Source organism: Zingiber officinale, chromosome 6A (genome assembly GCF_018446385.1).
Source record: "Zingiber officinale cultivar Zhangliang chromosome 6A, Zo_v1.1, whole genome shotgun sequence".
Classification (NCBI taxonomy): Eukaryota; Viridiplantae; Streptophyta; class Magnoliopsida; order Zingiberales; family Zingiberaceae; genus Zingiber; species Zingiber officinale.
The window spans coordinates 11,301,715-11,313,593 of NC_055997.1; the positions used below are offsets into that span (position 1 = coordinate 11,301,715).

General features: G+C 40.3%; 2 protein-coding genes across 2 annotated transcripts; one reads left to right on the forward strand and one right to left on the reverse strand.

Annotated features, from left to right (window-relative positions):
- Positions 1-8,206: 8,206 nt before the first annotated feature.
- Positions 8,207-10,184, forward strand: LOC121995803 (cytochrome P450 71A1-like). Its single transcript, XM_042549579.1, has 2 exons — positions 8,207-9,368; positions 9,438-10,184. Exons 1-2 carry the CDS (start codon positions 8,493-8,495, stop codon positions 10,056-10,058), a joined length of 1,497 nt encoding a protein of 498 aa, XP_042405513.1. The 5' UTR covers positions 8,207-8,492; the 3' UTR covers positions 10,059-10,184.
- Positions 10,185-10,270: 86 nt separating this feature from the next.
- Positions 10,271-11,118, reverse strand: LOC121995804 (oxidoreductase-like domain-containing protein 1). The gene has a single exon (XM_042549580.1). It carries the CDS (start codon positions 10,914-10,916, stop codon positions 10,539-10,541), a length of 378 nt encoding a protein of 125 aa, XP_042405514.1. The 5' UTR covers positions 10,917-11,118; the 3' UTR covers positions 10,271-10,538.
- Between the last annotated feature and the right edge of the window lie 761 nt (positions 11,119-11,879).

Sequence of the window (11,879 nt, forward strand, 5' to 3'; positions counted from 1 at the left end):
AATTCCCTTTGAAACAGATAATGACACCAATGTTTCATTGCTTGCACGATTGCATAAAATGCAATGTCATAAGTACTGTAGTTCAGTTTTGCTCCAGATAACTTTTCACTGAAAAATATTATAGGTTAAGTATTCTGACTGAGTACTACACTAAAGCAATTTTAGAGGCATTTGTATGTAACTAAAATGGTTGAGAAAAATCCTAGAGCACTAAGATTGGTGATGTTGTGAGTCATTCTTTAATCAATTGAAAAATTGATTCTGCCTCTACAGTCCACTCAAGCCGGTCACCCTTCATGCAATCTGTTATAGGAGCCATGATAGTGTGTTGAAAGAAGAAATATTGAAATGTTTATAAAAAGAGGTCAAACCATGAACACTCCTTGCTTATGTTAAGGTCATCGGTATAGGACAGTCTTTCACTGCTTGTACCTTAGATTCATTAACTTCCAAATCTACTCCTGTGATCCCATAACCCAAAAACAATACTTTAGGGGTCATAAACACACACTTTTTCATTGCAATATAAAATCTATCCCTGCGCAAACATTAAAAATCTCCCTCACATGCTGAAGACGTTGTTTGGGATTGCACTAAATATCAAAATATCATCAAAGTACATCACAACAAACTTATCAATAATCGGCCGCAACAATTGATTCATCACCTGCATGAAAGTGCTAGGGACATTAGACAACCCAAAAGGCATCACTAGTCATTCATACAATCCTTCCCTAGTATTAAAAAAGTCATCTTCCACACAACCACATGCCTGATACGAATCTGATAGTACCCCCTTCTCAAATCTAATTTAGTATACATAGCATATCCACTAATCTGGTCAAGCAAATCATCTTCTCGAGGAATGAAAAAATGATACCTAACAGTGATTTTATTGATGACTCTATTGTCCGCACACAGATGTCAAGAGTCATCCTTCTTTGATCTTAAAAGGGAAGGTACAACAAAGGGCTCATGCTCTCTCTTATGTGACCCTTAACCAACAATTCTTCAACTAGTCATCTCATCTCATCATGCTCACGTAGACTCATCCTATAATATGCTCTTTTCAATAATGTCACTCTAGGCTCCAAATCAATATGATGTTAAATATCATGCAAAGGAGACAATTCACTTGGTAGCTCTTTAAGAAAAAAGATCACTAAATTCGTCAATGAGTGGAGTCACAGATTCTCAAATAATGCTGGACTTCGACATTTTAATAGGAAAGGAAATGTCGAACATAAAAGAGCACCCTCCACCTGAACATGGCGGAGGTGCATGGGGCTTCTCGGAGGCACCTTCAACCTTTGTTGATGGCGGCTCTAGCAGGTTTGCTCAGCTCCTTTTGCTTTCTTGTTGCTCTAATCGCCTGGATGATTGCGGCCAACCGAAATAGGGTTCACTCGAACTTAATTTTCAACCTTCTCCTCGAGCAAGCTTCTGCTCTGGCTTCTCGTCCCTCGAATGTCGTGTGTGTTCTTCTCATCCATCGGTGTACTCTTCCGCAGCACTTCGTCCCTCGGATGCACCGAGCTCATTAAATCCCTTCCCGTGCCATCTTTCTCGCTAGCTGCGTCTTCTGCTCGACTTTCTGTGCTCCTAAACTCCTGCACACTTAGACACGGGGATCAAAACAAAATAGGACCCAACCTAACTTGGTTAATCACATCAAAATAACCACGGGGTCCAACAGTAGCATGGTATTCTTAGTGATTTAATCATCTTGAAACAGATGCATTCATTGGCTTACCAGGAAACTTGAAAATAGAAATCATCTCTGGATCTATTGGCTGAGTATCAACAGAATTTCGAGTGCACTTGCAATGTCTTATTTTCACATTATGAGTAAAATAATATGAGTAGAAAGAAGTTGCTTCTTCAACCAAATAAGTATTACATATTTACCCTTCAACTCTTACTTTAGTATGAACATTATTCTTTAATTTCTTCAAAAATTATTCAAATGAATACATCCGTCTGTACCATACAAGACCAGCTAGTCATAAGTCGTAAGGTAAATGAACTGGTAGATGTTCTATTGAATCAAAAAAAAAAATCTATGTGGAAATATGCGCTCAAAGTTTCATAGTATGAGAGGAATATTTATTTCTAGCAGAAGTATATCGATCATTATAATACACTTCACTGTCAAATCTCTAAAAAATATACTCAATTCTATATGTACTTACCAAACATTATTAGGTAGTAGTTAGGTCATGGAAAGCTAGTAGAATAAGTTTTTGCATGAACATATGGCAGTCATGACTTTTCATTCCAAACATTTTTAACTTGTTCATATCCACACATTGGGCTATATTCGAAGCATACCCATTAGGAAATTTGATTTCTTTCAACCAATTACATAAAGTCTGCTTACCTTCTTTGTCCAATGTATAACAAGTCTTTGAAAATTAATTTGTAACTTAGGTTTACTAACTAATTCTTTTAATTCCTCTCGTGATTTTGCAATATGTTTAGTTCTTTCAGGAACATTCATCACAGTATTGAAGATATTATCGAAAAAATTTCTAACATTATTAAATGTGTTAAACTAAGAAATTAAGTATGCATATAGTTTAAACTTAATCTTAATTAAATCATTAAATAACCATCAATAAATAATCATTCATGATATATCTAAAACTGGTGCACAAAGAAGCTAGAGTCTCTCCAAAGAAAATGTCAAAGTCTATACAAACAACATTATGAAGACAACAATCAAATAAAAGTGTGCTTACAAACAACAATCATTTTTATGCATGCTTGATAATGTTAGGGTTGTTTGGTGCTAGAGGGGGTGAATAGCTCATCGTGCGCTCGTCGTTTGCTTCTTTGATGATGATATACAGCGAAAAATACTCAAGTAATGCTAACACTAGGATTTACTTGGTATCCACCTCAAGAAGAGGTGACTAATCCAAGGATTCGGCCCTCGCTCACTCATCCACTATGAAAACACTCCTTTACGGTAACTACCGAAGGCAAAGAAGCCTTGTACAAGCTCACACACAAAGATATACAAGAAGAACAAAATATAAGCTAATACAATATCAAATCTTACAAGATTTACACGGCAGAAACCCTAGCTTGCTTTTCTTCTTGCTTGAATACACCTCTTGACTTGCTTGGAAGTGCAACAACACTCCTCTGTAAGCCTCCAAGATCTGGTGTGTGTCAGTGAGCTCAGTAGAGAATAGATCGTGAAGATCGGGGAAGAAGCGCTCGAAGTCGTGTCAAAGAAATTGCTCGCAACATCTTTAAACCTGCGCAACGGTTATCTCCCAATCAATCGACTGATCGATTGGGGAGGCTGAATCGATCAGTTGATCAATTCAGCCCTCTTTTGTGCTCTATGGAAACTGCTTGAATCGATCGACTGATCGATTCAGGCTTTCTCTCGATCGCGCGAGAAAACTGAGTCCAATCGATCGTCTAATCGATTGGCAACTTTCAATCAATCAACTGATCGATTCAGAAGCTCACTATTCATTCAGAAACTCTCCCAATCGATTGGGAAAGTTTTGATCGATTACCCAATCGATCAAGATAGTTTCTGCACTAAATCACGTCAATCAATCAATTGACCTCCCTAAATTGATTGTCCAATCGATTGGCAAGCAAAAAAATGTGTAGAACTTGAAACGAGCTTCGTTTCATATCTGAGATCACCTCATTCCGATATCCGAGTAAAAAGTTATGGCCTTCAGAAGTTTACTACGTCCAAACTTCCTAATTCCATGCCAACTCCCTATTGGACTTACGACCGCTAAATGTTCAGTCAACTTTTGACCCATCTAGACTTTCTCTTTGTCAACTCCTCGTTGGACTTCTGATCACCAAGTGTGATCCTCCTTGACCCACTTAGATTTACCGTCTCATGCCAAGTGTCCGATCCTCCATGACCCACTTAGACTTCCTTCCACCAGATGTCCGGTTACCCTTGACCCATCTATATTTCCTTGTGCCAAGTATCCAATCAATCCTTTGACCTTCTTGGACTTCTCGATACCAGGTGACCGATCAACCTTTACCCACCTGGATTTTCGCGTGTCTGGCTTCACTCACCATGTCTTTCCATCTACCTAGCTTCACTCACTAGGACTTCCCATCTGTCTAGCTTCAATCACCAGGACTTTCACTTAGCTTCACTCACTAGAATTTTTCAACTGTCTAGCTTCACTCACTAGTTCTTTCACCTGGCTTCACTCATCAGGATTTCCTAACTGCTTGGCTTCACTCACCAGGACTTTCAACTACCTAACCTCCAGTTAGGACTTTCCCAGTCAAGTATCCAATCAATTCTTTGACCTACTTGACTCTTCTTCACATCTAACTGGTCAACCTTGACCTGAGGGGAATTGTATCAATAATCTCCCCAAATAGACGATTGCATCTGCAATCTCCATATATTGTCAAACATCAAAACCCAAACATCAAAACCCAAACATCAAGACTCAAGCTTGAACCAACTCAAGCTTGAACCAACTCAAGCTTAGTCAATCAAGTCAACCTTGACCTAGGGATATTGCACCAACAGATAAATACTGAGCTCTTGGCCGACCAAGCTCACAACCATGTTTGTGCTCATGGCTGGCCAAAGTTGCGGACAACCAAGCTAATGGGCAAGCCTAGTTGAGGACGCAAGTAGGAGCTCACTGAGCCTACAACCAAGTTTGTTGAGGTCACAGTCAACCTCGTTGAGGTCACGATTGACCTCAATAAGGTCATGGTCGATCTCGCTGAGGCCACGACTAACCTCATTAAGTAGCGAGCTACTTAGCTGTGGTAAGTTGGTCGCGAGAAGTTTGGCCATGGAAAGCCATGATCGCGAGCATCTTGTCCCGGCAGGCTAAGCTCACTACCAGGAGCCGCGAGCAGCTTGGTTGTGGCGGGCCAAGCTCATGGTCATAGGACTGCGAGCAGCTTGGCTACGACCAATGTTGAGGCCGCAAGCACAGCGGGAGGATGGCTATGATGGCCTCGCAAGCACATCGCAAGGTTGGTCGCGATGGCATCGTGAGCACAACAATCGCTCGGTTCTAGGGTCGTGACCAGAGATGGAATGGGAGAGAAGAGGGAAGAGCTTGATTACCTGGGTGCTGAAGAGGAGATCGCTGAGCACAAGGAAGAGGAGAGAGCATGAGAGAAGAGTGAGAGGAAGAATAAGAGATCACGAACCCTAATTTTGATTCAGATTTAGCGACGAAAATTATGCTTCTGTCGCTATTTAGTGATGAAAACTTAATACCATCATTGAATAGCGACGAAATTATATTACCATTGCTAAATAGCGATGGAATTATATTATCATCACTATAGAGACGGGATTATTTTTCTATAGCTAAATTTAGTAGCGGAAATTAATTTTAGTCATTAAATAGCAATGGACATTAAATTCTGTCACTAAACTCTCTAAATTAATTAGTATTTTTTTAATTAACTATCGTTTTAGCAATGAAATTATATTTTCATCGCTATAATAGCGATAGAATTGTAATGTCATCGCTAATTAGTGACGAAAATATATTTCCATTGGTAAATCCGTCACTAAATGACGGATTTTTTGGTAGTGTAATTTTAGCCTTGCCTTATATGTTTTGGATCAATTTTAGTTATTGTCATCACGTTGTCGCTCTTCTATGCAATCTAGTTGCAACCAAGGGCACATGCTTATCTTTAGACACCTCTTTAAAATTCAAGATTTTCTCCACAGAGGCTAACCAATCCAAAAACTTCTCAAGTTGTAGACTACTATGAAACTAAGGGATTTCAATTCTCATCCCCGTCTCCCAGAGTCACGATCCTCAGCTATCGCTCTGCGTCGCCTATGGGAAATCTCCTCTTCATAAGCATCCTCCTCTCCATCATTTATTTCCATATCGGAGTTTGCCCGATAATGACGTTGGACAAGATTTCTTCTATTGTGATTTCCAAACATCGATGTCATCCTTTCCACAACCAATTCCATTCGTTTGCCAATAGCTCGAACCTACTGGTACATATTGCTTTCATACATGTTGATGTCGTCAACATGTGGTTGTCTTCTAGGCAACATGACTCCACAAGATCAACTCGACTCTAATACTAAGCTAATGCAATGGATAACTATCGAATCCATTGATTCGCATACAAATACCAGAAGAACCTTCTAATCCTTGTTGATTCATGCAAGAATACCAGGAAAAAGGAAAACTCGTCGTTCTAAGGAGACGACAACTAAAAATAGCATTAATAAAAAATTGTCTTAAAACATCAAACATGACGCTTATATAGACTTAATACCCTAATTATAAGATAATAATATCAAAAATATCTTAAATACCATAAAAATAGAAACTACTAAAAATAATAAAAAAAAATTATTCATAGGCGTCGAAAAGAGCTTAAATGATGCTTTTTGTCCCGAAACTTGGCGGTTACAGATTCCCTCATAACAAATGTAGATCTTTGTATATATGAGTAATGACAGAGCCTGATTTCGAGTCTCGAGTCAAAAGTTATAACTTTCGAAAGATTACTCTATAAAAAGGTAAATCTACTACCTTAGCGGCCCCCCTAGTGTCGGCCCCACGGATATGGAGGGAGGTTCATGCAGGTACTCTATAGAACCCACATCAAGTAGTCAATCACAAAGGGTAGATATAATGAAGCAATCGATTACAGAGGGAGAATATAGGTTTTTTGATAATTTACCAAAGGACGCACATAGTTTTCTGAATTGACCAAAAGACACTACTTTAGCATTTACGACAGGGCACACTAAATATGTGCTCTTCTCTTTCTACCCCTCCTATCAAATTTAACATTTTCTCTTTATTTCTTGTCTTTCCTCTTTTCTATACATCCAAACTCTCTTTTCTCTCCTTTCTATTTTTCTCTTTCCTCTCTTTTTGCATGTATGCATAAATATTCATATCATATTCACATTGAGACTGATATGAACATAATATGTTCATATCAGACTCACATTAAAGTTTAGAGCTGATTCTTCCAATAATATTTTAACACCTTCGAAAACGTCAAAATAAGTAATGGAGGACACCGTTATAATCCTTGCAGTTTCAAAAATCCACAAGATCTAAAATGGATCAAATCGAACTTGTTTAATTCTATTAGAGGATTTCGATCAAAATCTACTAATAAACCTAAACATATCTGATTGGAGTTATTTCAAGTTTTATGAATTTTTTAGACTACAAGGAAATCAATTGTGCCTTTTTTTTTTTTTTTGCTTATTTAGATTTCTCCGGATATTTTAAAATATAATAAGAAAGAATCGGCTTTAAACTCCAACATGAGCCTGATATAGATCAAAGTCACTGATGGATTTATATAGGTCTTATTAAATTCATTTTAGATTTTATGGATTTCTAAAGTTGTAAAAATTTTAATGGTACCCTTCATTGCTAATTTCAACTTATCCAAATATGTTAAAATATTATTGGAAGAATCAACTTCATATCAATTTTTACATGAATCTAATATGAATATTTATGTATGCAAAAATAAAGAAGATAGAAAAGCGAGTTTGCATGTATAGAAGAGAGAAAAGATGAAAGAAAAAAAAAACAGAAAATATATAATTAAGTACGTCTTTGGATAAATATTAAAATAGTGTACATTTTTTTATCAATATCAATTCAAAGCCTTTGGTAAGTTGCTGGTTTTTTGTTCTCTTATGGTGATTCTTACCGCGAATTGATCCGTTTATTGCTTGTGATTGCATCTGGCTCTCCCGATATCTTTCCGCACTGATGAACATTATGATCCTGTAAGCTTTATGCAACCTGATCAAATCCAGAAATTTCCTAGTTTCATTTGAAAACCCAGTGAAAAGAGGTAATAATAGAATTATTTTGACCCATTTAGTGATTCATGAGTTGAGATCTTCTGTCCTCAAAATGATGTGTCCTCATGTCTTTTTATTGATCGGACGATTTAAATTATATCTCAAGAATACAGTGTACTTCACGAGACTATCATGATCATCCGATTGATTAATAGACATGAGAACACATCATTTTGACAACAAAGGATTCATATGCTTAATTATAGCTCCTAAACACTTCACCTCTGCATGTCTAAAGTGATATCAAATTCTGTAGAATATTATTATTATTATTATAATAATAGATCGGTTGAAATTGATTAGAAAAACGAATCTCATATTTATTTTGTTGGTATTGAAATGTAATTTCTTCTCAAAAAAATCTCAAACTTATCCGGTAATAATATAATACAATATTGAGGAGCTCACCACAACCACAAGGATCGGCAATTTTATGACAGTCCCTCAAATTATCTTTGTTTGCATTTATCCATAATTTTACATCAGAATTCCTTCCCCATGGCGTTTTGCCAACTCTGATACGTTGAGGGTAAAAGATGTTAACTGAGTGAAAACTGGGAGGGGTATTTTCAAAAACTTCCAAAACATTGATAAGAAGGGAGAAAGATGGTCTTCTTCGCAGTAAAATTAAGGGTCGGCCATGGCAGTCGTCTTCCTCTTCCCCTGCTTTCTTTTGCTCCTCTGGTTCACCTTGAAGCACTTGCTTCCCGGGAAGAGCAACGGGCCAAGCCTCCCGCCGTCGCCTCCCGGCCTCCCCTTCCTCGGCAACCTCCTCCAGCTGAGCTCCCTCCCCCACCGCTCCCTCCACCGCCTCGCACTCCGGTACGGCCCTGTCATGCTCATCCGCATGGGACAAGTCCCCACGCTCGTTGTCTCCTCCGCTGACGCCGCGCAGGAGCTCTTCCGGTCCAACGACCTCGCCGTCTCCACCCGCCCCTTCTCCAAGGCTGCCTTCAAGCTCACCTTCGACGCCCGCAACATCTCCTTCGCCCCCTACGGCGACCACTGGCGCCACTCCAAAAAGCTCGCCGTCGTCCACCTCCTCAGTCCCAAGCGCGTCCTCTCCTTCCGCGCCGTCCGCGACGAAGAAGTACAAAACATGATCGATCGCATCTGCGCCGCCGGCGCCGCTGGTGGCGGCTGCCAGGTCCGTCTGAGCGAAATCCTGTTCGATTACGCCAACGGCGTGGTGTGCCACGCGGCGGCTGGGAAAGAGACGAAACAGGGGAGGACGGCGGTAACGTACCGGAAGATGGTGGCGGACGCGTCGGTGCTCATAAGCGGGTTCCAGGTGGACGACATGTTCCCTGCGCTCGCGTGGTTCAGCGCCGTCACCGGCGTGGACGCCAAGCTCGACCGGATGAGGAAGCGGTTTGACGAGTTCTTTACCGGAATTCTGGAAGAGCACCGGGATCGACGGGCCAATCGTTCCGACGTCGTAGAACACTTCGTGGACATTTTGCTCTCACTCGACGAATCCGGACTCGAAGAAATCGATATCAAAGCCATCACCTCCGTAAGCAATTCGCCATCCCCTCAATCCAGAGAGAACACTGTTTTGAAACTTGAGTCTTTGGCTTTGCAGGATTTGATCGCGGCTGGGACGGATACATCCTTCACGACCCTGGAATGGGCGATGGCGGAGCTGATGCGCAACCCAACGGTGATGTGGAAGCTCCAGGATGAAGTGCGGCAAGTCGCCGGCAGCAAGATGAAGGTGGAAGAGAAGGACTTGAGCCAAATGCACTACCTAAAAGCGGTGATGAAGGAGGTCCTCCGATTGCGAATTCCAGCGCCGATGCTTCTCCCACGGGAAACCACGACCAGCTTCTCGTTGCGAGGCTATCATATCCCTGCGAAGGCGAGGGTCTTCATCAACGCCTGGGCCATCGCGAGGGATCCAAAAACCTGGGAAGCGCCGGAGGAGTTCCGGCCGGAGAGATTTCTCGACAGCGGCGTGGACTTCAGGGGCAATGACTTCCAGTTCCTGGCGTTTGGAGCTGGTCGCAGGATGTGCCCTGGAATCAATTTCGCCATGGCCACCAACGAGATCGCTCTGGCCAACCTCGTGCACCGCTTCGACTGGGAGTTGCCGGACGGCATGAACCCTGCGGATTTGGACATGGAAGAAGCTCCCGGACTCACGACTCCAAAGAAGGTGCCGCTTTGCCTGGTAGCCACTCCATGGATATCTGGTCGCCACTAGAGAACTAAAAGAGTTTATTACAGCAATAAAAATCATCAACCTGTTGTTTTAAATCTCCAGCTCGATCACAGCACTACATGTAACAGAACGAAGTAAGATATACCAAAAGAAAGAACTTTATCACAATCGAGGCCTGAAAAGACCTAGTTTTTGAACCAGTTGATATCAAATAGAAGCTAGAAAGATGTTGAAATTTTGATCCTATAACACGGTAGAAAAAACACGATAGATAAAGAAAATAGACCTTAATACATCACTTTTACCGAAAATTATTAAGCAAAAACGCAGTGGATCTTCTGATCTACGCAAATGAACCAGTTCGCCCTATGCCCTAAAAATACAATGGATCTGATACATCGATCGGCATATGGCTGTCGAATCAATCGAAATTAGGGCAAAAGCCAAATGAAGAATTCGAATGGTATAAACTACAATTGCACAATCGAGAATGCATGAATTACGATGGATTAGGTATAGGCGCTACTTGGATCTCGAGGCGGCGAGGCTTTCGTTGTAGGCCTCGAGCTCCTCGTAGTAGATGTCCCACACGCACCGGACGCATCCGCTCCCGCAGCAATCGCCGGGAAGAGGCTTCTCCGGAGGCATAAGAAGAGGAGGAGACGACGGATCTGCAGTGGGCGTCGGGGTCTTCTCCCCCTTTTCTACCTCCGCCGCCGCCTCCTTCTTCGCTCCGCGATTGGCCTCGGTGGATGCCATGGCGCAAGATGAGTGGGGCGATGGGGCGTGGTGTTGGCAGAAGGGGAGGCAAAGACGGAGAGAATAACTGCGGCGGTGGCGGAGAAGGGTGGAGAGGGCGAGCCGCGGGGCGGTCGGGAAGGCAGAGACGACGGTTAGCATGCGACGATGCGCGGAACAGGAGTCCCGAGTCAGCAATCGCCGGCCTAGCCTTGGATGGGAGATACATAAATAGCAATCTCCCAATAGATTAACGCCACGTGTAAAATATTTATAGCAGGCAGGGCCGTCGATGAGTTTACGTGTTTGATTAAACGGTAAATTAACAGCGCTAGTAAACCCCTTTTGTTTTTTTTTTTTACTTCACCTCCCTGCTACACATCAATTAAATAAATTATCCGTAATTGTTTTTAGATATTAAAAAATTTAAAATAAAATATAATTCCTTGAGAGTAAAATATATTAAATTAAAATATAATATATTTTCTATAAAATTGAACATCATTCCAATTGATTGATATACTCAATTTTAATTAAATAATACTAAATTTATGAAAAATTATATGTTATTTTAGACTTTTTTATACTTATAAAAAATAACGAAGAATTCTTATTAAAAATAATAATATAATTATCATCATTTAATTAGAATCGAGTATATCAATCGATTAGTCAAAAACGGAAATAGAGTTATACTCAATTTGATAAAAACAATATATAGTAAATTCTAATTTAAATGTAATGAATTAAGAGAAATTATACTTTATTTTATACTTTTACCTTAAAAAATTAAGGATAATTAGGTAAATTAGTGTGTATTAGGGAGTTGAAACAAAAAAAAAATACATCTAGAGAGAGAACGAATTTTTTCTAACTCATGGATTGAGGAGAAAGTTGAATTTGCTATTAGGGCCAAAAGAATTAAGATATATCTACAATGGTATGATATTGTCCATTTTGGACCTAAGCTTTTGTGATTTTATTTTTTGGCTCTACCCAAAAAGTCTCATACCGATGAAAATATTTTTCCCTTATAAGTCCATAATCCATGACTTTATTTGCAATTCAAGAATCTCTTCATCATAAGAAGGACCTCGTCCTCAAGTTTATTCGCTTGATGTCATT

Bases quoted from the DNA above. Each gene is read 5' to 3' on its own strand.
- LOC121995803 (XM_042549579.1), top strand. From the start codon at position 8,493: ATGGCAGTCGTCTTCCTCTTCCCCTGCTTTCTTTTGCTCCTCTGGTTC. The intron at 9,369-9,437 runs GTAAGCAATTCG...TTGGCTTTGCAG, and splicing joins ATATCAAAGCCATCACCTCC to GATTTGATCGCGGCTGGGAC.
- LOC121995804 (XM_042549580.1), bottom strand. From the start codon at position 10,916: ATGCTAACCGTCGTCTCTGCCTTCCCGACCGCCCCGCGGCTCGCCCTC.